Source organism: Athene cunicularia (assembly GCF_003259725.1).
Source record: "Athene cunicularia isolate RWA chromosome 8 unlocalized genomic scaffold, athCun1 chr8_part1, whole genome shotgun sequence".
Classification (NCBI taxonomy): Eukaryota; Metazoa; Chordata; class Aves; order Strigiformes; family Strigidae; genus Athene; species Athene cunicularia.
In genome coordinates, this window is record NW_020799109.1 from 5922768 (window position 1) to 5949838 (window position 27071).

General features: G+C 43.2%; 3 protein-coding genes across 4 annotated transcripts; 2 read left to right on the top strand and 1 right to left on the bottom strand.

Moving 5' to 3' along the window:
- Positions 1-2350: 2350 nt before the first annotated feature.
- TMEM59 (transmembrane protein 59) lies at positions 2351-8625 on the top strand. Of its 2 annotated transcripts, none has more exons than XM_026854111.1 (7): positions 2351-2666; positions 4805-4899; positions 5102-5254; positions 5528-5612; positions 5935-6016; positions 6789-6897; positions 7656-8625. In XM_026854111.1, the coding sequence occupies exons 1-7, from the start codon at positions 2525-2527 to the stop codon at positions 7809-7811; spliced, it is 822 nt and encodes a 273-aa protein (XP_026709912.1). In that variant the 5' UTR covers positions 2351-2524; the 3' UTR covers positions 7812-8625. The 2 variants fall into 2 exon arrangements, with proteins under 2 accessions (XP_026709912.1, XP_026709911.1); XM_026854110.1 differs by having other exon boundaries at positions 2432-2666; positions 5932-6016.
- Positions 8626-12513: 3888 nt separating this feature from the next.
- On the top strand, positions 12514-17241 carry LDLRAD1 (low density lipoprotein receptor class A domain containing 1). Its single transcript, XM_026853869.1, has 6 exons — positions 12514-12534; positions 12935-12989; positions 14554-14685; positions 15094-15231; positions 15779-15907; positions 16684-17241. Exons 1-6 carry the CDS (start codon positions 12514-12516, stop codon positions 16827-16829), a joined length of 621 nt encoding a protein of 206 aa, XP_026709670.1. The 3' UTR covers positions 16830-17241.
- A 3632-nt stretch (positions 17242-20873) lies between these two features.
- On the bottom strand, positions 20874-26672 carry LRRC42 (leucine rich repeat containing 42). The gene is made up of 7 exons (XM_026854416.1): positions 26099-26672; positions 23853-23984; positions 22714-22832; positions 22209-22297; positions 22011-22124; positions 21778-21862; positions 20874-21361 (listed from the first exon to the last, which is right to left on the bottom strand). Exons 1-7 carry the CDS (start codon positions 26653-26655, stop codon positions 21105-21107), a joined length of 1353 nt encoding a protein of 450 aa, XP_026710217.1. The 5' UTR covers positions 26656-26672; the 3' UTR covers positions 20874-21104.
- Positions 26673-27071: the final 399 nt, after the last annotated feature.

Sequence of the window (27071 nt, forward strand, 5' to 3'; positions counted from 1 at the left end):
CTGTGCTGCGGGACTACCGGGCAGCACGGCCCCCGGACCCCCGGCCGTGTCGTTTGTCCCTCTCCCCATGCAGCCCCAGCTGGTGTCTTTTTCCTCCTTGTGCTCCAGAGTGACAGGACATATCCGGGATTTTCTCGGGCAGGAGCCCTTTTCGAGGCATGTCCCCGTGCATGTTTTCTCAAGGAGTGTTGGACGTGTCTTTAAGTAAGCATCAATATGAAGGAAGCTCATGCAGTGCTCGGATGCAGTCACCAGCAGCCTGCTGTTGTTTTTCCGTGGCGTGTCTCATCTGGCTTAGATTTCCGTCCCATCAAAGTAGGGAATGCAGTGGCTTCTCCAAAGATAGATACCTCACTTTGAAAATAGATGGTTAGGCTGTAGCTTGCCAAAGAAATGCCACTTTCAAAGTATAGCTTTGTCTTCACTGGCTACTTTTGTGGTTTTCGGGGGATTGCTGCTTTTTTTTCCTCCTGTTCCTAAAGAGGCAGCTGTAATTTGACCTGAACTGTTCCATATTTTTAGGCACTAAACTAGTGCCATGTTTATGACAGGCCAGACATCCTGAGTCAGGCCAGTGTAATGCTTGAATGTTGAAGGATGAAGCATAAATGGTGATAAATGAGTAGCTTGTCAGAACTTTCAACCTGTGTTTTGATTCACTTGCATGGAATTTTTTTCATCTCATGATAAAATACTGAAATAGTGTCTAGTGCAAATCTAATTTCATACTCCAGAGTTTGCTGTTGGTGCAGCTTTGAGCTACTGGCTTGAATTTGGAGAATTAATTAGGTAAAATATTTGGCAACTACCAAAGATCTCACCTTTCCTGGTTCTTTCTTGGCAATGTACTTTGTTATCAGCTGCAGCTGTGTAGCAGGTTCAACTCTGAATTATGGGAGGTCTTACCCCATCTTCGAGTTTTCACACAAGGGCAGCAGGCAAATGGAAGTGGTGGCAGTGTTAGGTAATAGGGCTTTGTCTGCTTTCACGTGGAACTTAAAATCGGATTTTGTGACTTTCTAGCTGATATTGGTATCCCGACAAAGAGAAGGAACAGGGAGTTGTGTGGAATACAAGTAAACTTTTATCTGTCTTTATGGCGTGTTTTGGTGCCTACACATGGTAATAGTGAGGAGAAAGAACCAAACCTGAGCAACTCGGACTTAACATTATCCTAATACGTTTCCACACTGTTTTGGCACAATGCTGTTGTTTCTGTTGTTAGGCTCTTTCAAATCCAAGGAAGGCTATTATTTCTGTGGTTTTTACTGTACTTTTGAATTCTTTGTTGTCTGTTGTTGGAGCTGTCAAATAATACACTCACTTCTTCCTTTATGTTTAGTCTTTGTTCAGTTTGTCACAAAACTACCAGCTGAATTGAACGAAATTGTTCTAGTTGTCATTGGAAACTAAAGCTTCATTGAGACTTCCATGGAAGACTGCCATAGAAATCTGTCTGCTAAAGCTAATTCTGTCTGCATATCAAATTACAAATCATGTTTTCTGCAACAGCATAACTATCTTAGCCACCTTGTCAATGTTTTTGGAGTTAAGTTTTAATTTATATTCACAGCTCTCTACTTTTATGCCTTTAAAGCATGTGAACTTGTGCTCTTAGAGACAAACAATGGCTAGTTAATTTACAATAGGCTATACAGTAAGGTGTGGTATGTTTGCTTTTGTTAATTTAATTGAGAGTCCGTTTTCCACCTGTATAGCAACTGGCTGCAGTCATTTGAATGGTTCTGTGGTTAGTGATTTTGATGGGTGTGATCAGATGTAGGAGTGCTCATATAATAGAGGCTGGGTTTAGTTCTGGAGAGCACTATATGTGGAGTGCACATCCACCCTTTGGTACTGTGGACAGAAGAAATACAAGGTGTAGGTTTTCTATATTTGCATAATTTTAATAGTTGTAGTGAGGAAGCATTCTTTCCCTTTATTTCAGTATAATAAATAAAAATGTTTGTGGAACTGGCTTGGCAAGTAAGCAGTTAGCCAGGGTACTGGTATAGTGTATTGAAAGATAATCTCTTTATTTTGACAATTCTGTGGTAGGTCTGATTAGAGTCTGGTAGATAGATTGTTACACTGTCAAAATTAGTCTTTTTTTGCCCTCTCCTATTGAGTTCTGGTTTTTAAGTCTGAGATGGAAGACTATCTACCTTCGTAGAGTTAAACATCAGTAAATCTTTTACAGCAGTATCTCTTACTTTTAAACTCAACACTTTTTTTTTTTTTTTTTTTTAAAAGCAGTACAACTTTGCTTGTGAGTTGTAGGACTGGAATGACAAAAGAGAATTTGAGCTTCCAGGTGTGCCCCACCAGCGAATGAAGAGCTCTGTTCGAAATAAATCGATATGTATGTTAGTGTTAAAGAGCTGTAGCTTGATTTTTATTTCAGGTCATCCAGAGTGTCATGTTTAGCTGGTTTCTAGGTCTAGTGGAGGGAAGGAGGATGGTGGGTGTCTCTTTATAGCACTTCCAAATAAAAAAACATCGTTTTCTGACAATTTATTCTTGAATGGAGGGATGCAAGCCTTTTCTTGTGCCTTCCCAGGAAGAGGAACTGTACGCGTGCCAGCGAGGCTGCAGACTGTTTTCCATTTGTCAGTTTGTGGACGATGGCATTGATTTGAATCGAACCAAACTGGAATGCGACTCTGGTAAGACTTCATAACTCCTTCAGCATCCCACAATGTGGAGACATAACAGAGGGAAGAGCAGGAACATCTGAAAGGATGTTGTTAAATTTGTGAGATTACTGCAGTTGCTCTCTGGTTTTGTTTAACAACTTCCTAAAGTTTATATACAGGATATTAAAAGGAAAAAAAAAAAGATTTTAGGGAAAGGTTGTCTGTTCTCTGCGAGTTTGTCCTTACCTGATCCTTAGTGTTGCTGTTTTCCTGTCATCAGCCTCTGTATAGAAATCAGAAATACTTCATTTTACTATAAACAGTTTGTCATAAAGGATACAAAATGGCTGGGAAAAAATCCAGTCAAATTAACACTTCTCCTTTGACTGTCACATAGAATTGTTAATCCCATGTACAATTCCTGACCAACTTGTATATGAAAGCAAATTATTCAAACAGAGTAAGAACACAGATCTTAATGTGTTGTCTGCCTTGTTGTAACTTGTGGTCTAGGCTACACCTGGAGGTTTACCTACAGCTAAACCCTTGGGAATGAGGTACATGTTTTGTTTGAAACAGGCCATTGAATACTGGTGACTAATTCTCTTAGATTATCTATTAGAACAAAAATTTCACAATAAAGATGAAATATGTGTACTACAGGCCAATTAATATCGGTTTTGGAATCGTGTAGAAGTTTTATCCAATAACACTGAGACAGCTGATTCACAGTTTTATTCAGAGATTAGGTGGGAAAAAAACACCCATACCAGGAAAGATAGGAGCGCTCTGCCTATATTTCCAATTTAATTAAGCACCACGCCAGCACTCAGAGGCTTCTGTCCTCTCAGTAGCTCATAAAAACAAGAGGACTAGTGGCTAGCTGAGAGAGTATGCAAGTGGAAAGCCTGACGTGCAAAGATACCATTGTGATACAAAACTGCATTAAATACTCTAGAAATGGGCTAATGCTCTAGTCTGTCATACACTGTGTATAGCTGTGATACAGCATGTCAATCTAGTTGTCAAACCACACATGAAAGAGTGCCATAAAAAAGGGTAATGTAGCAATAGACCACATGTAGAGGTAATTGAACAGTTGCTTACTTTCTGATTTAACTCTCCTTCCTGAGGCTGTTGTTTTTTGCTGGCTTATGTTCTGTAATCTGTTACACTGGTTGGTGCCCTGACTAAGTATTCTGTGCTTGGCAAGATACATCTTGGCTAATCTTCTCAATTCTGTCTTCTGATGATTCTTTATGCCTACAAACACCAGTTTAGTGGCAGTTGTACCATGGAATTGCTGCTCAGGTGCTATGAGCTGAATGCTCAGATGTTTAGCTGCTGATGCTGTGCTTCCCCGCCAGCTTCTTAGCCTTTACGATGGTCCATTTGTTCCTGCAGAAAACTGGGAGAGCTGCTGTCCTCTATGTTGCTGTGTGATTTGATTCTTTAGTTCAGGTAGTACTGCAACATTGTCCACCTAAGCTTTGGAGTTTTGGAGAAGAGCTATGCCCATGTATTGTCTGCCTGATTTCTCCATTGGCCCAATTATTCAGCAAGAATAATTTAGATTTCTTGGTCTTTATAAACTATAGTGAACAATTAATAGAAGCTATCTATAAAACAGTCGGCTTCGTTTTTCTAAAAAAAAAAATATTCCGTAACACTTTCAATGCAGTTTCTGTACTCATCACACCACCAGGAAAATGCTCCTTTGATTTTTCTGTGATACAATGACTTCTGCTGTTATTTCAAACAGATTTAATGGACTAATGGTCCCTCTGTTCTTTTTAGGATTCCATCTCTGTTCTCTGAGGTTAAAAAAAAAAGCCATGTTTTACTTGATATGTAGAGGAAAAACTATAGTGGAAGTGGGAGGATCAATGAAAACTTGCATCCCTGAGTTTTGCCAGGGTAACATTTCTGATCAGTTGCTCTAATTGCATTCAGATTTCAACTGCCTCATCTGTCTAAGCTCTGATTCCTTAACCTTCATTAGACCTTGGAGCAAATGCTGCCCTTGGAGTGGTTGCCATATCTTTCCTGCAAATGGGATTGTCAGTCTTCTAACTGCTGCTTTGTTTCTGATCCAACTTATACTGAAAATGTTTTCTTAACTAAAATGCAGAATTTATCTTCTCATTTGGGGAACTTGTTCCTTGCAGCCTGTACTGAAGCATACTCCCAATCTGATGAACAATATGCTTGCCATCTTGGATGCCAGAACCAATTGCCATTTGCTGAGTTAAGGCAAGAGCAAGTAAGTAGATGACATGTTTTTCAAATACCACCTACTTGTTTTCTGTTCAGTGTGTGTCTTCCCTTTTTTAAATTTCTTCAAATGGAAAATAAATCTTCCTAAAGACTGAAATCTAGACATGGGGCGAGAAGTGAGCAAGAACATGACTTCTATCCTTTTCATATAAAAACAAATGGAAAAGCAGTTAATGTTGTACTTGCAGTTAATGTCCCTGATGCCAAGGATTCATCTCCTCTTTCCTCTGACGCTGGTGAGATCATTCTGGAGTGACATGATGGATTCAGCTCAGAGCTTCATAACATCCTCATGGACTTTCTACCTTCAAGCAGATGATGGCAAAATTGTCATATTCCAGGTGCTTGCTTTTTTTCATTGAGATTAAGGTGTCCTGGCTGTTAAATGCTTAACTCTGCTCCTTCCAGTCACAGAAAAGACTATAGAGTGCTATCAGAAGTGTTTAGTTTTTGCTAGTATTTCACTGCCTTTAGGGCCAGTGGAGGATGGGGATTAAACTTAGGTGAATCGTGCTTGTCTTAAGGTTAATTTCCCTGTTAGTTATGAAAATGTAAAATGTCAAGATCAGTGAAAGCTTGCTAGCAGGATCTCCTAACTCCTTATTTTGTTTTAGTCAAAGCCAGAAGTACAGTATGTTCCACAGCTTGATCAGGAAACTGGCGATACAAGAGGATCCTTGTCACTGAGTAAAACAGCCTGTAAGTTGTTCTTTGTGCTTTGGAAGAGCAAATGCAAATGTTCCCTGTCATTAAAAAAAAAAAAAAAAAAAATTGTCGCAGGTGGCACATGAAAGCAAATTTTTAGAAAGCTGAAATGTAATTGTTTGCTGTGTAGACTGCACTATGTACACTTAGCAAAGTCTGTGGTAGAAACTGAACTCTGCTGGAAATAGGAACATTGCAAGCTAGGGCCGTTCTCAAAGCTTCCTTTTATGCTCTCTGTATAGACAAACTATGTGGTGTTAGGGTCTTCTCTTTTGTTGCTCTCCTGACCGCTGTTTCTGCTGTTGTATTTCAGCAGACCTACGTCCAGGAAGCTCGCAGACATACCGAGGACTTTTTGAAGAGCGAGAAAATGACAGCTTTTTCAAGTGTCTTTCCATGTATGTATTCTGTATTCTCGAATGTCTGTACCCGGTAGGAAGGATAATGTCCTTTCATCTGTGTGTATGGGGGCACTTGTTGAAAGATCTCGGTGCTACAAGTCTGTTAGGTTCAGGATACGTAGCGGTTAAAACTGCGTCTGACTGTTTGCTGTTGTTGCTTTTCTGTGCTGGCCTCATGTTATTTGCAGACTATTCTGCCAACTTTGATTTGCCTTTCCAGTTCAAGTGAACATCATATTGATAATTCCCTACACTGTTTTTTGAGTGTGTACTGAGAGCTGTTTAATCAATATTGTGTTATGCTTGTTCTTTAGCTCTGGATATGTTTCAGGGCAAAGCAGTTGTTTTGTATTTTGTCATGAAAGACACTGTTGTCTTATTTCCTGACTGAAAATACCCAGAATATCTTTATTAAAGTTTGGCCGAAGATCAGCACAGTGGTGGTTCTTTCCCTTACTCTGATTACTTTTTCCTTAAAAGTTTACACATGAAGGATCAGTGAATTGCACCCCAAATATGTAACAGAGAAATCTGGTTTTAATACTCTAAATGGGAGGATGCTTTGGGCCCAATAAACAGAATTGTGTCTTTCAAGTTAGATACTAAATAGACATTAGAGTACCCAGGAGTCTGAAGTGGGCTGTGTAGCTGGAAGAGCTAGAGACTAATGAATCAGCAGGAAATGCAGTCAAAATTGAGCCAAACTTTTTAGAGGGTCCATTGTCTTGTATTTAGTATATGAAATCTAGTAACATTCTTTTCATTTCAGAAATTCCAGTTGGATTTTAACCACTACGCTTGTCCTGTCAGTGTTGGTGCTGCTCTGGATTTGTTGCGCAACTGTAGCTACAGCTGTAGAGCAATATGTTCCATCTGAGGTAATGCTGTTTTATAACTTAGAATATTTTGAATTTATTCATTATATTACTTTCATATTACAGCTGCCTAGTGACTAAGAAACATTTGGGGGGAGGTTCAGCTGGAGAGAAGTTTTTTACTTTGTGGATGTGGTTAGCAAAACAATTTTTTTATTTAAATGATGATCTTATAGCTGGACAATTCTTGCTTATTCCTGTGGCTGATCGGTGCTCTGAGCCTTACTCAGACAGCCCAGGTAGGATGCCTTTTGCTTTGTAGCGCTCTCCTCTTGACAACCTTTAGATTACTCTTAACAAGTGGAGGCTGCTTCTAATTTCTCTGCGAATAAAGCTATACTGAGAGTCAGCTGGTGCAGGTGGAACCCAGAGTGAGTTTAATTTGGGAAGATCAATAGTGAGAACAGAAGTGACAGCATATTATCAGTGAGCAGAGAGAGTCTGACCCGAGGGGAACTGGCTGAGCCAGCATCCCTAATGCCCAGAGATCCCCGTGCTTCTGAAATAAGCAAGGCTCACAGTATTTGCAGGCTAAAGGAGCTGTTACACAAGCACTGTATCTACTGTTGTGCTGGCAGATTTAATACATTTGGACTCGGATCTTGTTCCAGCTGTGAATTTCGGATGTTACAGAAAGGCTGGGTTAACTTGTATTAGAGGGCTGCAGCCATCAGAACCAGGGATGAAATTGCATAATGAAATGCATTTTATTCACAGTATGGAGAGTCTTTGTCTTAAAGTAAATTGTTTAAATATTTCAGAAGCTGAGCATCTATGGAGATTTGGAATACATGAATGAACAAAAACTGAACAGATACCCATCCTCTGCACTTGTTGTGGTTAGATGCAAGACTGAGGAACATGAAGAAGCAGGACCTCTTCCTACAAAAGTCAATCTGGCTCAATCAGCAATTTAAATAAGTCTCCATTGGATCCAATAGACTAATTCTAACAGAGCTAGCAACTCCTGATTGTTTGTGATGGTTCTTCAGATAAGAAGCTTAGCAGCCAGTCTTTAAATGCAAATAAAGTTACAGAATCCACAGATGTCATGGGATTTTGTTTTCAACTAGTAGTGAAGATTCAGACATTTTGAATTTTGTTTGTTTCCAGACATAATCACTTCTCACTGGTGTTTGCTATGTGTCTTTTTGCTTACAAAAGCTGTAAGCATGCTTTCCATACTTCTGCCATGACACTTTCAAACTTATTTGTGTGTTCTAGGATGTAATGTGTACATTCAGAGTTAGCTTTGTAAAGGTATAAGAAATTTTAAGTAGGCAGGAGATGCCTTTTTAGTGTTGCACTTTCTGTTGTAGTTAAGAGAAAGTATTATAAAATTATCTGCTGAATTTTTGTACTTGTTGATGTTCATGCACAAACAACCCTGTCTCCAAAAATAGAAATATATTTTTTCTACAGTGTGGCAATATCCAAGATGGAAAGCATTTGTGAGGTGCTGTAGGCTAGACTTGAGTTTGTGAAAGATGGAAACTTTATTAAAGCTTATGGACATATCCCTTCACACAGAGAACATAACATGGTCAATTATTTTGTCAAACTTTTAGCCTTTAAGTCTTAAATTGCTTGTAAAGATAGCGCCTGTGTTTTCTGAAGACTTTCTGTTCTTGATTAACTATTCTAGTCTTGTAACTTCATTTACAGAAACAAGTTGATTCCTGAGAAATGAGAACAGACAAATAAAATTGACTGTATAGAAAATATTGACTATATAGCTTTTTGCTATGCTTAGTTATTGACCATAACATGCAGTGTGAAAGCCTGTCTGTAGAATTCCTCTCACGGGCAGCGTGACCCGATTTTGCTACACGATTCACTAACGCAACCACAACTAACAGTGCCTCTCATTCCTTGTATATTTTTTTGCAGCTCTCTTCTTTGAGGAGATGACTATATGCTGGTTCCCATAGTACTGACAAGTTGGGGATGTGTGTGGTTTATTTTAAGGTGTCTGTAAGTGTTTGAAAGCTGGCTAGGATGCACGATCTCCGACTTATATTTTGTTGATTATGCAGAACTCCCTTGAAAGTTTTAAAAAAAACCCCAAAACAAAAACCACAAAAACCCCACAAACAACACCTCTTCAGGTTTTGAATTCTGGTGAGAACTCTAGATGTTCTGGAGGATGCAGTACAGTGTTCCCTCGCTGTTAAAACGGGTTCAGTAGTCATTCCTAATTCGGCTGTAGCGCCGATGGTTGTGTAACTACAGGGCCTTGCAGGAGCGATTAAGCAGGAATGTGCATTAAGTGGCCTGTGTGCTGCCGAAAACCCTAGCCTGAAAGCAGTCAGGCAGGTTTTCCATCAATGAGGTCTCAGAGCCTTAAGAGCCGTTTGTTTTAAGCAAGCTTCTTCAACATGCAGAAATTGCAGTTTGAAGTCTTAATGCTAAATTCTTCAGTGGGATAACATTGTAGCGCAGAAATTCGGGTGCCAGCAGCCGTTGACAGGTACCGTTTGCATGGAGATGGTAATATTGTCAAGGCCTCAAGCGTGACTGTTGTGAAAAAAGGATGGTGTGATGTTTTCAGAACACTGTTTGCTGGCAGGGGCAGGAAATCCCTCTGCAATAGTGAGTCACTGCAGACGGGTGTTCCTGCTTCCGTGGCAAACCTCAGCGTACAGCCCTGTGTCGGTGCAGGACACCAGTGTTCCACTTCAAGCAGTGTCCGACGCAATTTGTGCAATAGATGTTTAAATTTATTTGTAAATAGGGGCTTTACTTTAGTCATTATTGCCTGTTGTCTTAGCACTATGTTATTGGGGATTGCCTTTCCAGACGAGACTTAAAACGATCCTGGTTTTTCTAATTGAATTACTACTGTGGAAATGTTTTCAATTCTGCTGAAATGTTTTCCTTTACTGTTATATTTAGTTGCAGAGGGAGTGTTACAACTTCATGAAAACATGGCTGTTTGCCTGTTTCAGTTCAACCCCTGTTACGGTGATGACTTGATTTCCCCAAACTTTCTCTTACAAAATGTTTGACTTTATTCTTACATTCCTAGGTTTGAGTTAAACAACCAACTTAGGCTTCCGTTTGGTATTGTATCTGCCTACAACAAAGGGAGAAAACACAATTTTTACGTGTTTTGTTCGCTGTTTAATGACATTTCAGCTAAGTGATCTGTGCAGTGAAGCCAGTGATTCAGTAATGTGCTGTTAGGTCACGGGAAAACTGGGCCTGTGGCAACTGTCATGTGGCACTGCTGTTTCCAGAGTGAGCCAGAGTCTGAAGAACTGCTGAAGTGCTGTACTTGTAAGCTCCTCTCAAAGTATCTCCCCTCAGTAAAATCAGATACTAGCTAGGCCGCGCTAATTAAACTGTTTCTCAAGATTTCTAATCTAAACGGACTATTTAAGCTATCTTGGCAAATGACTTTGCAAAATGGCTACTCGTTTTTTGTTAAGTGTTTGACTTCCTGACATCTTCATTTGCAGAGGCTGCAATTTGCGTTTCATCTCTGCTCAAGATCACTGTTTAAATGAAGGGCCTTAAATTACTGAAATTGCAGGTGGAAAGCATTTTATATTTAGCATTTTTATATTATATTATTTTTATATTTAGTCATGTGTTCAGTTGACTTAGATTTTAAACGGGATCATCTTGACACAAACGAGGCAACCCCCTCAAGTGTGTGCAACATTGCTGGCAGAAATAGCCATGGTACATTTGGGGGGACTGGGGTTTTTTTAGGAGCTGGAATTAACAAAAGTCTCTTTTCATACTAGATATCTTGACCTGTGTCCCCTCTTCAGCTTCTCTGATCATTGGCAAAGTTGAGGGGTTTGGGGGGGTTGGTTTTGGGTTTTTTTTTACTTCAGAAGGACTCGCTTGTGTGTGTTACCTCATTCTCATGAACTCCTTGTTCCGAACTATAAGCGGTCTTTGATGTGGGGTAACTGCTCTAAAACCCAACTGCCTGGTTGGCTGCAGCTGAACTTGATAATCTTGGTGTAGGAAACAGATGGTGACAGATGTCAGGTCTTATGGACGTTTACCTCTAAGAGTGGGTTTACTCCACATTTTCAACATTTCCATCATAAATTGTTTTGTGAGGTATGCATAGCTAGCCTGGTTGACTTGGCTCTTATGTGGGACTCCTGGCAAACTCACAGCCACCTCATTAGCTTTCTGAAGGTTCAAAATAGTCCTGTATCAAGTCTGATGAGAAACTAAATCATCTTCTTTAAAGAGAAACAGATCCAGAATTTAAGATACGCAGGTTTTAACCCTTAGTCTGTCATTCTTGTAGCAGGTGCCCAGACTTGTAGACTCTTTGCTTTTTGGTGTTTTCACCCCAAATCCTTCTTAGAACAGGAGAGCTTTCTAGCACCAAGTCTAACGGTGATATATTCCTGTGAAAAGATTCTGCTTTGGACAAACTGGTATTGCCATGCTGAAGGAGGAGCTCCTAAAAGACTTACTTAATTCTGGCTGGTTTGTGAACAGGGGAGTGCAGGGTTGGCAGATGCCCTTGTCAAGAAGCGTGTATTAACTCAGTGTTCGTGGGATCAAGAATGAGTTGTATGTGTGGGGATGGAGAGGGAAGTAGCTGTAATTGTTCCTCCGTGTCTGTGCTTTGAATCAATTCGAGGCGATTGTCTCAGGGCCAATTTACAGGCAATAGAGCTGCCAGTTTCTCCTCCGAAGCCCTGCTGAGCTAGTTTTGCTAGTGGTTGAGGAGGAATTGTGACCTGTGAGGTGACAACTATTTGGAGGCACTTGAGTCCTATGGACTCTCCTGCAAAGCAAGAAGAACACAGGCTCCTTGAACACTTCATGCCAGTGGTTTTTTTCCCCCCCTACCCCTGTGGCAAAGCTGCCTGCTCATGACATTTTATCCTTGAAGCTGCAAAACTCCACTGCATGTGCTGTGCCAAGACCTGCAGCCAGTATAGAAGGCTGCAGTGTGTAAGTTCATGTTGGCTACAGGCTGAGCTGCTAAGACTTAACTGCAGGCCTGGAAATTCAAGTATGCAAGTAAGAGAGGACCCTGGAGGATTTGCCATGCCTGTGCTTGTTGGCCAAGCAGGGAAACTATTCCAGATGGTTGTATCCTGCACAGCTCTGCTGAGATCTGATCACCTTGCAGGAGCCTAGGCTGATGCTGCTACAAGATCAGCGTGTCAGCTCTGTTTTGGGAAGGAGGTGGGGAGAAAGGAGACTTGCAGGAAGATGATCAGACTCTCTTCCCTCAAGTTTTCATCACAACGGGGTTCTCCCTGACCAGCGCCAGGATAAAAGCAACTGGCATCAGCTAGTGTTCAGCTTCTGAACTGGCTCCAGGACTGGCAGCAGGATCTTGGCATCCAAACTCTCCGTGTCCTTTGTGATTTGCCTAATGCCCTGTTGTGAAACCAAGATGGAGCCAGGAGGAACGAGAAGCAAACCAGAAACCCAGCTTCCAACCGGCGCTGGGGCACAGGCTCAGCGCTGCCTTCCCTGTCCTCTCCTGCTTGAGTGCCTGGGCGGCAGCACGTGCCGTGCTTTCCTACCTCTGTTGGGTTTTGTATCCTGGTAACATCGCTCGTGTTAAGGTGCAGAAAACTCCCTGCGGTCCTCTGAGCTGCTGTGAGGGCTGTAGCTCTGGGAAGCATGAATAAAACTCATCCCAAGGTACAGTTCTCTTTGGAAAAATCTTACATGCATCTGTTTCCTACAGTACATGTCCTTGATAGTGTCGTTTGTGACCTCTTTATCACTGGTTTTTGTGAGATTTTGTGTCCTTTCTACTTAACCTAACTTGACACTAAAGGAAAGTATTGATACCAAGTGCTGGACTTGCATTAGTGGCTGTTTTACAAATGACTAATTGAGATTTAGAAGGTGATGCAATTGATCGCTTTGTGAATTAAATCTGGGCCATGTTTCCATCAAGGCTATTTTTTCTTGTATGTAAAAATAAAGGAATACGTGATACGTTTCTGGGTAAGATGGTGTGACAACTAGAAAGGCATACCTTGTGTGATTACTGCGTGCTGCTTCTCTAAACGGTCTTTTATACCTTTCCTTCTAGAGAAATGGTGATGTAGCTCCTTCTCTTTCTTCACAGAAGGACTTTGTTGAATCAGGTAACAAATAAAATGCAGAGCTTAACCTTTTTATTATTAAAGTATAAATCAATTGAAACTATCTATGTAATGTAAAATACAACTAGTATTGATGGTCTGTTGAGACTGATTCTCCCCTTTCTGTGTAGTGAAATGTCCAGACTATAAAATTTCTAAACTTAAAGCTGCTCTTTCTTTGCCGGGAATTGGCAGCCGTATGATAGGTGATCCTTGTCACAGAAAGGCTCATAACGAACTTGCTGTATCCTTTCTATATCTTATAATAGCCAAACTTCAGCAAATTGTGTCCCTGTTAAGGAGGAGGAGGTGAGATCAAACAGAATCAATAGCAGACCTGTAGGTCAGGTTACAACAACATTTCATCACTGCTATTATTTTATACTCTTGTCTGTTTGCAGCTGTTTTGCTTTCTGGTCAAAGGTGTTGTCTTGTAGACACAGACATGCTGTAATTCACCACTTTTCTTTTAAGCTAAAATGTTCTGCACTTGGTTCCCACTCAAGTGTGACGGAGGGGGTGGTTATTGCAGCCAGGATCCCTTTGCTGTTGAGCGAAGGACGTGACTTCGCTTGCGTTTGTACAACACAGCAACTGAGGAAATACGAAGCACAGCTAAGACAAATTCTAACTCTTTGATCAAAACTCTTTAAGTTCATAAATACCAAAATCCAATTATACACGTGGGGTTGTCTTAAGCGATTGGTTATGTCTTTCTCAGATGATCACGTTAATTTTTTTTTTTTCTGTTGGTCTGAAAATTAAGAAGGAATGCAAGAAAATACAGTGTTGGTTTAAAGCACTGGTGCTGCAGAGAGCTGCGATGGGAGCAGCTGATTGACGTTGCTCTTACGTGCGCTGCTGTTGTGTTGCAATTACTGTGGGTTTGGTCTTTAGATTCCGGATTTGGTTTGATTTACGTACGTGACTTTCTGGAAGTTAAAGTCCCTGGAAAGTCACTGCCCTTTGTACCCTGGAGATGTCTTTGGGGAGGGAGAGGGCTGTTCTTTGGCCAGTTCTCACCATTTTGAGATGATAATTCAGGGGGAGAGTTAAAAGCCCTGGTTGGGGCAGAAAGCCCAAAGCACTGTAAAATTTTTACCTCTTGGAGGAGTTTTGCCATGGGGTCTGAGATAGCACCTTTCCCAGCCTTACACCAACCTGCCCCGTGTTTTGGCTGCTCCCGCCGTGAAAAGGGCATTGCTGCCCCACGGGGGCCGGGCAGTGCCTTGGCCTTCTCCAGCCTTTTGCATCCAAGTGCGTTGTGTGAGCTCTGATGGAGACACGGTGTTTGTGCCATTCCCAGTGCTCTGTAACGGCAGCATGGGCTCTTCCACACTGCAAACAGTGAAAGTCCCTATGAGGAGTTGTTTAATGTCAGAGTTCAGCTATTAAAATTCACCCATCAGCCCCTAAACCCCAGCAGCCCCCTGCCAGTCCCGCATGCAGAGCCACCAACACATCACCCTCATGGCTCTGTGCCGTTCCTCTCCGAAACACCCCGGCCCCACTCAGCCCTGCCAGACCCTTCCCCAGCCCCTCACTTCTCGCTCTTGCCTCCCAACAGGCTGCTGCCAGCCACGCAGGACCCACGGGGGCTGCACGTGGAGGCACATCTGCATCTCTGCCACCGTGCTGCTTGTCCTCGCTGCCACTGTGGGCTTGGCCGTGGCACTGGGACTCCTGTCACGTGTGCCAGGTTGGTATCACAAGAGTCTTTTTTTTGTTGTTGTTGTTAAGGGAATCAGAAAATTATGTTGTGTGAGAAGAGCCTTCATGTCTATCACTGTGTGTGAAGTGGTGCGTCCTGGCGCCAACTGGGAGGAAAGAGAGGGACCAGCAGGAAGATGTGGGGATGTGCAGCCCGAGTCACCACCAACCATTCCTTGACTCCCTGTTCCATAGGGCTGTGGTAACTCTGGGTGGCACCATCCTGCTTCATGGTATAGTTTTCAGACTCTGCCATTAACCTACCAGAGATTAATCCTGACCCCTGGTTATTTCCAGAACAACAAATGAATTTCAGAAATCCCCCTTGCTTCCCCTTGATCTGCTCCTCATACCATGAAAATGTTGGAAAATGAAGTATTTCTTGCCGTCCCTTCAGTGAACCGCTTCTGTACAGCCTCCAATAACCGGACAGGCTTCTTGTGTGATGACAGTGTGACCTGCATCCCAGCCAGCCAGGTCTGTGACAGAGTCAGCAGCTGCAGGAACGGAGAGGATGAACAGGAGAAACTCTGTGGTGAGTGATTTTATTGTGACTCTCCTCCCTGTGCTGGTCTTCCTGTTGTGAGACAGAACAGCCAGTGTCCCTCTAATCCTGCTCCATGCTTCTGGCTGTGTGTGTGAGCAGATAAGCCTGGTAGATCCTTTGTAGGGCAGATGCTGAGACACAGCCCTGCCCAAAACCCAGCGGGAGTGCCAGGAATCAAAGACTCCAAGCTCCTCTGATCTTCTTTAGTTTTTTTTTTATAAAATCATGATGTAGTTTTCCTCCATTGGTTAAGCTATATGGTTAATTTATTGTCCAGTTACCTTGGAAAAAAAAAAACTTATTAAAGCAGAAACTTGGAGCACCCAGACTCTGCTTCCAGCTCAGCCATGAGCATCCCTTGCCCTTTCCTACCACAGCTTCCCCATCTGCGGTGTCATTCATGCCCTGACACTGCATGGGGAAGTACTGACCGACCCCCCGTGACAGCAGCCTTTGGTAGGCACCATCCCCATTTTAGCTGGTGCATCCGTGCCCAGTGGGGTTGAGCACATCTCCCGTGTGTCCACCCTTGCAGGTGACTTGCCCCGCAGCCTTCCAGGATACCTGGTTTTCCGCTGCAGTAACCCCGTGTACTGGGTCTACGCTGATCAGAGGTGTAACGGGATGAACGACTGTGGAGACTGCTCCGATGAGATGGGGAGCTGTAAGTCTCTCTTCTGACTATTGTTGGGCAAAAGGTCTTTTCTGCTGATGGATGGAAATAGATTGTACAGGTGTGGTGCGCACTGATGCAGCTGGAGGCTGACGTCCATGGCTAAAACAAAATAGCTGGGATAGGACGTGAGTATGAACCATGTGGGCTCCATCCCATCAGTTGCCAAGGGCTCTGTGTCAAAGCCTGATGGCAACCAAGAGGGGAAGGGCTCTGTGCTTTGCTCCCAGCCCCAAAAGTTGCTCCTCTGCTGTGGTTTGCTGAGTGTGGAGCAGTTTCGTCATGATGTGTAGCTGTAGACAGCAGTGATCATTCAAACTGGCCTTTGGCTGTTGGTTGGGAGATGGGTATGTCTCCGAGACAAGGGGGACTGAGTGTGCCTCAGTAGCTTTGAAGCCATCTAGATCATTCTCTCGCTAAGATGAGCAGCAGGTTTGTTCCTAAGTCACCCCTGTGGTTTTGAGGCGAGACTTGCCTGTATCAGGAGTTTTCTCTAGAGTAGCTTGCTAAAAAAAATAAATGACAATTAATAGTTCCTCCCAGAATGGCACAATCTGCCATGAAGGTCATAACGTCATGCTCTGTGGTTGTCTCCCTCAAGTAGCACCAAGCCAGTGTCCTCTTTGGGGGGTTCACAGACACCGGGTCATCACTAGTGGCTTTTCAGCAGCTGACAGGGGGTGAAAGGGTAGCTACCTGCCCAAGAAAGGAGGGAAGGGGTCAGTGCAGCAAAACCATTTCTGTTCCCTGTTTTCCATCTCTCCCAGTGGCTGCCTGCCCCCCGTGCGGGTCGGCGTGGTGGAGCTGCAGTCCTGTGCTCTACGAGTTCTGCTCCTGTGTCCCCAGGAGGCTGTGCCGGGACGGCGTCCAGCACTGCCTCAGCTGGTCTGATGAGTATGTCTGCAGGCCGTGAAGTCCTGGCACCCAGCAGCGCTGGAGACAGCAGGGTGCTTCCTGCATTGTCACCTCTAAGCCTTGGTGTCCTCCTGCTCTGCCACCTGCTTGGGAAGCTCCAACCCAAGCAAATCCTCAGCAGCAGCACACAGAGCAATGCAGGGATGAAGTGTGTATGGCAGCTCGTGCTGCAGGCTAGACACTGGCTGTGGGACACTGCCACGGTTCTCCTGTCGTGCCAGGGTGAGTCCTTTCTACATGGGCAGAGCACTGACTCCAAGGGTTGTGTGTGAGCTGCTGGAGACTGTTTGCCAGCTGCTGCCAACACAGATACCGTGTCATTGGACATTGTAGAGAGGTTGGTGCTGGTCTCTTCTCACAGGGATAGTGACAGAACAAGAGGGAACGGCTTTAAGCTCCAACAGGGGAGGTTTAGACTGGACATGAGGAAAAAGTTTTTCACAGAAAGAGTGGTCAGAGAGTGGAACAGGCTGCCCAGGGAGGGGCTGGAGTCCCCATCCCTGGGTGTGTTTAAGGGTCGTTCAGATGAGATGTTGGGGGATATGGTGTAGGGGAGAACTTTGTAGAGTCACGCTGAGGGTTGGACTCAATGATCCCAAGGGTCTTTTCCAACCTGAATGATTCTGTGATTCTGTCTGGCCAGCGCTGTGTGAGGGTTTTCTCCTGTCTGGACATTGCTGGCAGCCAGATGCTGGTACATTGAGGGCTACGCTGAAGAGCAGGAGCTGAGCGAGGTGACCCTTTCTAGCCTGTGGGTTAGCAGTTCCCACCAACACGTCTTGCCCCTCCTGATCCTCACGGACAGGAGGAGAAGCTTGTGTTTGTGTTCAAAGCACTCCTGCAGACAGTTTCAGCAGCAGCTTTGAAGGCTCTGTGTGATGCTTCCAGGACGCTTCACTGGGAACACTGGACTGAAGGTGACACCGTGGGGAGCTGCTGCACAGGCCACCTCCTGTGCTCTTCTCAAACCATGAAGGCCAATGCAGAGAGTGTAATGGCATGGGAAACTGGAGCGGTTTCAGGGTTTGTGGGGATAAATCACCGTGTCCCTGTGACCACATAGCTGTCCCTGCAAGCCAGGGCAGGGCACCAGCATGTATATAAAAATGTACGTCTCTCAGGGCTGTGCGGTTTTGGAGCAGCAGCTTAACAGGTTGAGAACAGCCATGGGGTTGGGATGCATTTGCACTGAAGTTGGCAAAGAAAGGAGAAAAAAAAAGTCCTAGCCTTGGAGCAGAGAGCAGCAGAAAACCAAGTGCTGCTCCCGGGGTGGTGTGGGATGACACAGGATCTGTTCATTGCTCGTTTCTTTCCTCTGCCAGCAAAGCAGGATCAGGCAGCCAAACCTTCAAAGCAGTCCTCAGGATATAGATAAGGATGTGCTACTGAAATTTAAGAAAGATTCGGTCTTTGCTGCTTTGAAAATCTCGTCAGTGTCTAAAACATCATCTCTGAGAAAAACCCACGTTTACAGTGAGTGTGGTTACTTTTCTAGGCCCAAAATAAACATCAGGTGATCTTCCCATCTCCATCCCAGGTCATAGATCTTTAAAAATAAAACCATTCCCTCCTTTCCTCTGTCCTGTGATCTGCAGCTCTGCATGTCAGCATGACTTGTATCAACAGTGAATGTTTCTTCTAATTTGTCACTGGGATACAGCTGTAGATCTGAGAGATCTTCTAAAAATAGCTTTACAGTATTGACTCTTACTTCACCTGGAATGAGATGGCAAAACTTTACATAACATAACCGGTACTATGGGAAACTTTTAAAGCTGTGTTTAATAACCTGTCCTTCTCCACGCCTGGCTAGGATGGATGGCTTGCTTTCTCTGTGCCTGTAAAACATTAATGCGGTGCATTCAGTGCTGCAACCCAGAAGAGAGGTTAGGAGTTTTCTGGGTAAACATTTCTCACTTACAGGCTTCCAGCCTCAATCAAAGCCTGAAATTGAGATGCACATTTCTGCTGCAGAGTCACAGACATCCAACGCTTCAACAAGGCTGAGTAGGGGTTGGTAAATAAAGCCTGGCTTATTGTAGTTGCTGTTGTTCCTCTATGTTCTGGGGCAACCAGTGAGGAAATCTTACAGCATTTCTCAAGCCAAATGCAAGGCTGAGGCAATCCCAAGCACAAATACAGGCTGGGCAATAAGTGGGTTGAGAGGAGCCCTGCAGAGAAGGACTTGGGGGTATTAGTGGATGTCCCTGTATCAGCTCGCAGGGAGCAATCTGGGGAGGCCAGAGCTGTGATTAATGGCTTCAGGTGAGGAGAGAGGAACCGAGGACTCATCCTGCTCTGGATTTACACCTGTGAAGAGACCAGCCAAGAGAGACAGCGGGAAGCAGCAGTCCACAGGCAAGACTCAGAAGCCAGCCTGGAAAGAGCCAGGGACACAAGGGTCGGTTTAAGCAGCACTTGGCTGAGCCTATCTATTTCAGGGCGAGCCTCCTCCTGTAATTTTCTTACTTACTGCCTTGTTCCTGGTCAGCAGAGGCCGTGTGCTTTACAGAGAACAATAAACAGAGATTAGTGGGTTGAGGACATAGAGGTAAGTGTGTCTAAGTCTTCCTAGGATAAAATTTACACAGTGGTGTGTTTAAAAGAGGAAGTCTGCTGGTCAGCAAGAAACCTAAGAAAAGGAGTAATTGTACCAGGGATGAAGAACGTGAGAAAACACAGTGCTCTAAAACACCTCTCCTGAAAAGCAAAGATGTACTGTATTATTACCAACAAGCCTGTGACCTGGGCAGACTGTTCATGTCAAATCACAATGTGGCTATTTTCTGGCTCAAAGCGTCAGCTCCCAGCTGCTTTACTGATGTGAAATGGAGTACACGATTCTCCGAGACAGGCACCTCTCCGTGGTCAGATTAGCAGATCCCCACAGTGGTGGAAAGGCCAGCAAAAGAAATCCGTGGTGGGTGTTGAACCAGAAGCCAGCTGCAGGAGGAGGATTATACTCGAGTGCCACAGTCGTCTTCCTCCCTGTTGAGACGCTGTTTTGCTCAGTCACTATTTGTGCCATTATTTGTCTCAGCAGAGGGCTGATGTAGTCGTCAGTGGAAGCTATTAATAGCCTTGAGTTTCTGGGGAAAAAATGTAGGGCTTGATTGCAAGTATGCTTGCTTTGTTTGTGTGTAGTCCTTTTTTTGAGGAAAATTCAGCAATAAAAGAACAAAGAGAGAAAGGAGTTTAGCTCTTTATGCATTTTTAAGGTGAAGCTCATTTTCTTGTCCTTTTCATGATTTCCTAGGATGTGTTGCTTTTCTTGTTGCTGAATTATGGTAAACAACAGTGTAAAAGGAGGATGTCCTCTAAATAAGCAATAGTAGAGGAAACCTGTGGTAAATTCTTGGCCTTATTGGCCCAAGAGCACAGTGATGGTGGCCGTGCCCCCCTCATGGACACTATGTGCCTCAGCAAACTGTGTTAGAACCACCCAGGGCAGGACCTGCAGCATTACAACTGTACCCCAGACTTCAGCCAGCCCCATACAGAAGTTCTTTTACAACAAATATATATCATTCATATTTGAACTATAAACCTCCCCGAATGTTTTCAGATGGGGAAGTACCACAGTGTATCGCAGGCCTACACGCACACCGAGAATGGGTTTTAAGCCAGAGAGTGCTCTCCAGTGCAGTGAATTTGCTTATAAGGGAGAATATATTACAACTGCAGAGTCTAATCTCTACCGTAACAGTTTCAGCTTTCATTTCCTGGGCTAAAATGAGAGAGGAGACTTCTGTTCTACGGAGGGGTTTCTGTCTCTCTGCCTCTCTCCCCTGGGGCCTGTGCTTATCCTCTTTGCTTCCTCCCTTTGTCAGAGCTCTACCAACACAGCCTGGTGCTTAGCGGCTGAGGTTTATGTTCTCCCAGCACTGCTGAAGTCCCAGGGCACTTGGGAAGCACAGTGCAGCTTCATTTCAGATGAGCTGCAGTGATTAGTCTTCTGCAAGTGATTAGTCTCCCAAGACAAGAGAGGAGGAGGGACAGGACCAGCTATTTCTGTGAATGATATCTACGTCAGAAGAATTAGTTAAGGATGACAACAAAAACTTTATTTGAAAAAATTATTATGTATTGAAAATATACAGTAGTATCATCAACCTTCTCCTTGCTCTATCCCTCCCCAAGCGTAGGTTAACCCACAAGCATATCACAGCAACCAGATTTAATAATACTGGTCTCCTTTGTTACTCCCTCTCAATGTGCCTAAATTCTGTCATCAGCAAGAAAACAACAAACAAAAGACCCACTTCTCTCTGACTCAGTAGGTATTTAACAAATCCCAGTCCTCCACAGTGAGGCACAGATGCTTCTGTTTGGAAGTCCTTTCTCTCTCTTGTTCAGCCAAAGCTCTTTTTTTATTGTTCTTTAATTCGTGGCTCCCTGCAACCTCCTTTTTCAAAGGTAAATGGCAATTTGGAACTTTTTCCTTATAAAACTGCAAGTTTCCAGATACTTTTGTCTCTGCCTCCACCAGTTTGCATTTGACTACCTCCTTAATTCTGTGTGTCTTGCCATCTACAGGAAAAAAAAAAAAAAAAATCAAATTTAGATTTTGGGAGAAACAGAATGATGCTATAAAATGCATACTTGTGTTGTAAATTGTTTTGGCCAAGCCAACCTGGAACACTGACTGCTTTGCTGAAATGTGCATAGGGAACAATAACATTTGTATTTTGGACTCAGAATTTTAAGGAGAAAACTCGAGTTGCTATGTGTTGCCCTAAGCATGCTGCCATGCTTAGGGTTAAGAGTTTAACTCTTAGGTTTAAGAGCAGCAGTCTAATAAATGAAAAAACTGAAACGCGCTGTAATGCAGTTACCCAAGTGGCTGAAATTTCACACCTGAGATGCTATTTGTACAAAAAAAAAAAGAAGAAAAAATTCCTTGTAGAAAAGAACACAAACTATGTGGTCTCTATGCAGTTACGTACAGAAGTGCAGAGCTGCTGTTCTGGATCTCAAGTTGTCTTGTGGCTTGGTGGCCTCCATAACTGCCTGCTCCCACTGCAAAACTGTCTGAAATAACATTTGAAGGAGTTAAAATGTTTCTTGTAAAATTTACAGAAATTAAATTGGAACTCTATCCCTTATTCTTTCCTATTCAGTGATTTAATACTCCACAAGGACAATTTCTAGAGAGTAAAACAGACTTAAAAGCCCATACCTGTTCTGCCCATCCCTCTGTTTTGCAGTTACTATGATCAAATTCCTTCAGAGGCACCTGTGAGTGCACAAGGCCAATCTGCATTTGGATCCGCTTAATAACAGCATTAACATCCTAGTGAAAAGGGAAATAAAGTAGTCAGAGGGGAAAAACATTTGATTATACTTGTCCAGTAAACATAGACAGATGCTTTTTTACCTTAAGACCTGTCCCAGAAATGTCCAAACAGTTCAATTTCTTGAAAGAAAGAAGGTATCCAATTCCCACATCTGTGATTTTAGGGTTACCTGTAAGGTTGATTAGAGTTAACTAAGTTGCAAGATGTGGAGAAAAATTATCAGAATACCAAGAAACTATTTTTTCCAAAAGCTAATACTGGAACAATGGGGTTTTGCCTTTTTTTGTAGTATGCTTCATGTTTTGAAAGTGAGTCAAAACTGACTTTTTTCCTCTAATGATCAAAATACAAATATTTACAATAAAAATTCTCAAAATATTAAAAATATTCATGTAAGTAGCATGTGGCTGAGACTACAGGTATGACTTGTGCCTTCTGGAAAGTTGGTGGTGAAATATGAGGTTGAGTATTTGGCTCATAGGAATCATCAAATGAACTGCATTCCTTCAACATTAAGGAGGATAAATTCCTTCTTTATCAGAAAGGATACAGGTTCCTTCTAATATTAAACCATGAAGTACTTACAAGACAAGTCTAATACCAAAAGATTCTCAAGTCCCTTTTTCAATACTCGTACTGGAGCTGTCATTCTGCGAAGGCCTGCATCTGATAAACAGTTGTCTTTCAGGAGAAGACGTTTTACGCTGGGAGAAGAGAGACAAAAGCGTAATTTATAGTCATTATTTTAGACAGTTTTACAAAATGTCCTAAAACTCTGTGTCAAAAGGCTGGGACTTTGCTAACATTAGTAAAAATTAGCAAGAAAGAGGCCTGGGATAGTAAGGACTAACAAATATCTTTATGTTGCCTCCGCTGGCTCAACAGAAGCACTTATTTGACCTGCTATTCCCAGAGCTCCAGCAACAAACCAGTCCTAGACCACAAGTATTTGCTAACAAAGACAATAAGGTTCTTTATACCCTGAGGTTTTTTAAGCCAAAGCTGCCAATCTTGAATCCACTCACAACTAGAAAGAGCAAAATGCTTGGCAAAATGGGAGAGGACAGACTTAGTAAGAGATACAGCAATGATTTTAAGTAAGCAATGGGGTATTATAACATAGATGAACAAAACTCAGGGAAAAACACAACATGAAAACATTCTCCAGAGCACTTCAAGAAAAACCCTGATGCAAAATGCACCAAGATCTTACAGTAACATAATACCCCCTACTTAGCAGGCATCCTGCCTATTGATTTCCAAAGTTTTCTACTTTCCAATCTTTAGGATCAAACAAAATAATAACATTTTTTACAAAATTTTAATTAACTAGATATTCAACCTACTGCTTGCAGAAATCTTCCTCTGGAACACTGGTATGGTTAGAAAAGGAAATAAAAGTAAAACTGTTCCAAATGCTTAAGATGCAGTATTTACCTGGTGGAAATTATAAAAAGTGGATTTAAGAACATGGGACAGTAGATTATCTTGCACCTTTGTATGACCTTTTATGATTCAGTATGTGCTTTGGATCATGTGCTTTCTGTGCAATAAATTCTGTATTTTGTTTACCTCGAGAACAGGTTTTATGAACAGCCACAATCTTCAAACTTACACATTGCTGCCTGTGAAACTTCCCTTTAAAGTTACAGCCTGATTCTTTGAACTGCCTAGTGATAGGAAAAGAAAGTGTCATTTTTAGCTATGTGTCAGGAAATTGGTACCTAGACAGAGCCTCTTTGGTGAGGTGTTCCAGCAGTTCATGTTCATCTCCGAGTTTACAGCAGGAGAGATCCAAACACGTCAGCTCCCGGAAAGACTTAATTTCTTCTAGCTTTTCAGAGATAACCAGGTATCTGCAAAAAGGGAAAAAAAAAAAAGCTAGCAGTGTTCAGGCACATAAGGCACCTACATCCTCAAGTGTCACAAACATAATGAAGTTGTTCATTGTTGCAAATTGACAGAAATTAGCCAGCTGTCCTAACTACCTTTTTATGTGCAGTCTGCACACAACACATCTGAATTCCCAGTCTTCTTGAACAAATGTCATCGTTTTGCTTTGATTCAAAATATCGGACTAACAATTAAGACTCTGACTTGCAAACATCACAATTAGGGACTTCTTTACCAATTATTATTTCAGAATGACGCAAAATACATATTCCAGTTTACTGTAAATCAGCTTCACAAACTGCTTTTCCTCAGTATCTAGGAAGTGTGTAGACAAATCCACATTAATCCACGTTTAAAATCTACTTCAAATGTATCAGGACTGCTTGTCAAATGGCAAAATTTACTTTTTATATATGTAAATAAAATACTTCACTAGAGATTAAAAGTACTGCCGGACACCTGCAGACTCCAACTAGAGCTGTGACTACACCCCAGGCAGCGGGTTATTTTTTTAGCTGTGTTGGTTCCCCAATCTGATTCACTCTGCAGCCATGCAAACATCTGTGCTGGAACTATTCAGTAGGAGGTTTAGAGATCGGAACAAACCACTAAAGAATGGCATGCATGAGTATGCAGTAATAAGCACGTAGCAGTCACTACCTCACCAATCTCCCCTGCTCTTACCTCTTACTGTCCCAGTGGCAAGACAAGCCCCAAATTTACTAATCTCTCCTGAATTCACCTCGTATTACCCATGGCAAGACAAACCCCAAGGTCAGCAACTTCACTGATGAAATGAGGGGTGCTTACTAATTTGACCCCTCAAAGAACACCTCTTTGACTATGCAAATAAAGGGACCTTATTATCCTCCCACTGCAAGTGTACCTTTCAAACTACCCCCCAAATCCTTTTGCTGTGCAATTCAGCTATGTGGAAGGCAGAAAGTACAGCCACAGCCCAAGCCAAATCTTAAGAGATACTACTAGCTCAGGGGGGTTGTGAAGAGTGGGCTCTTTTAGAAATAAAACTCCTCGGAAAAACCCTTCACACCTTACACTTCCTGGATTTCAGACTCAGTACTTAAGTCAGCTTTCTGTAATGGCAAAAGATGCCAAAAGTAACTTCATTTCTGAATCAGGCCCATAAAAAGTATCAGTACCAGAGATAAAGAGGGAGTAGGTTTAAAGAATAAAACAAAAGGGTAATTGACCTCTGCTCAAACATTCCTACTGTGCTCAGAACACCCCTGGCAGTTCAGCTGAATGTGCCTGTATTTTGATTTTAAACTGGATAAACCATCCCTTTTTCAAGTGTTCAGATGGAAGATAGACTGGTTGTATTACTGGGAAAGGCTTCAGCAGAAGCAGGGCTTTAAAAACACAGTCCAGTTTTAAGCTGGATAAGACTCTTTTAGTGAAAGACAATGTGGACATTGAGAAGATGGAGAAACTGGTGCTGGACTCTAATCAGAACCTTGTTAAAACATGTTTAATATGGGGATGGGAACCACAATAAATGAAGGTAAAACCTTACTGACTTCAAAGCCTGTAACTTACCTACAAGACTGTATTTTCTCCTGGGCCCCCAAAATGAAATGGGAGAGCAAGCTTACAGTAAATAAACCCAGGCAGTTTCCAAGGGTGTATTTTATCTGTACACTCAGCTAAGTATGTTGAAATGCTTATAAACAGCAATTACAAAAACATCCCATGCAACACCTGAGAAGGCATTAAACACACAGATTGCTATGAAAGTGCTGGTTATTGTTAAATAGTTGCAGGTTTAATCCTTCACATAAAATCCCCTGTGAGTTAACACAGATGTAGTCTGTTACCTGTATTATGATTTGTAGCTTAGAATGAAACCAGCAGCTGCACTTGTAGGACAGGAATGGGACAAAAGGAAGCAAGCAGACAGTCAAATAAGGCTTAGGTCACTTCATTAAAATTAGGTGGTGTCATAAGCCCAAGAGGGTTTTTTTTTTTTTAATTACTTTTTGGAGAAAATAAGGTAAACTTTAAGTGTGCTAGCAAAAAGCACTAGCAGATGACGATATTTGTTACTGAACACACTTACCGATTCCGCAAGCATAGCGAACATAGCACCAAACTGCCATATGCTTCAGTAAACTTCTGTAGAGCTCTCAGTCCCGTTACTGGTTCTGTGAACTTCTGTCTTGCTTCTGCAGCTGAAAAGAGCTTTTCAGCAATCTGCTCTGGGAAACCAATCAACGAGTCAATGTGGTCAACATTGTCAGAAATGTAACCCAGCACTAGGCTGAAGAGAGACTTGGCCGAGTACCGGAGGTTCCCCTCCTTAGTGTACGTGAAGATGAAGTGATCAGTCCTCTGCCTCCTTGCCCTATCGTCCTCCCTGTTCATGCAAAGCTCCACGGAAAATCCTCTGGAAAACAGCCTAAAAGGTCTCGTTTTGGGAGTGACATTCTGTACGCCACCTGCACCCTGATTTACCACGTGCAGCTTCCCATTTTCACGCACATATATTGGCCCAGTATCCAAATGGCTTTCTGAGTGGAGACAGTAAGACATTCCCCTCGTCCAGTTCTGCAAAAACAAACCGCAGACAAATGAAGAACAGCCACAGGGGAAAACGCAACTGAGGAAAGACCCCATCCTCCTCAACGCCCCGAGCACCCACGGCCACGTAACCCCGCCAGGCCGTGTGGGAGAGGGGTGCGCGGTGTCTGCCACCAAACCGCAAACACCAGTCAAATGGGAACTGAACCCAGGGCTGGCAGCGAGGTGGAAGAGCCTTTGCTCCGGCCAGGCCCTGCCACGCTGTGCCTGCTGCTCGCCAGCGGCCTGGGGCTGGATGCCGGTCCCGCCCGGAGGGGTCTGGGCCGTGTGGGGAGCGGCCCCCACACCTGGGCTGGCTCTGGTGCCGGCCAGCGGGGGCAGCAGGAGGGCAAATGGCTGCCTGCAGCAGGGCAGGGGAGCCCGCTGGAGGATCTCCCTCCTGGGGAGGGGGGGCAGGCTCCCGGCGCCCCGTCCCCAGCCCAGCCGGTGCCGGGGGGCGCTGGTTTGTGAGC

Coding starts and splice junctions, on each gene's coding strand:
- TMEM59 (XM_026854110.1), top strand. CDS start 2,525: ATGGAGGGATGCAAGCCTTTTCTTGTGCCTTCCCAGGAAGAGGAACTG. Junction 4,900..5,101: donor CTGAGTTAAGGCAAGAGCAA/GTAAGTAGATGA, acceptor TTGTACTTGCAG/TTAATGTCCCTGATGCCAAG. Junction 5,613..5,931: donor GTCACTGAGTAAAACAGCCT/GTAAGTTGTTCT, acceptor GTTGTATTTCAG/CAGACCTACGTCCAGGAAGC.
- LDLRAD1 (XM_026853869.1), top strand. CDS start 12,514: ATGAATAAAACTCATCCCAAG. Junction 12,990..14,553: donor GAAGGACTTTGTTGAATCAG/GTAACAAATAAA, acceptor GCCTCCCAACAG/GCTGCTGCCAGCCACGCAGG. Junction 15,232..15,778: donor TGAACAGGAGAAACTCTGTG/GTGAGTGATTTT, acceptor CCACCCTTGCAG/GTGACTTGCCCCGCAGCCTT.
- LRRC42 (XM_026854416.1), bottom strand. CDS start 26,655: ATGGGGTCTTTCCTCAGTTGCGTTTTCCCCTGTGGCTGTTCTTCATTT. Junction 23,985..26,098: donor TCGCTATGCTTGCGGAATCG/GTAAGTGTGTTC, acceptor CCCTTTTTGCAG/ATACCTGGTTATCTCTGAAA. Junction 21,863..22,010: donor CAGAGGGATGGGCAGAACAG/GTATGGGCTTTT, acceptor ATGTTATTTCAG/ACAGTTTTGCAGTGGGAGCA.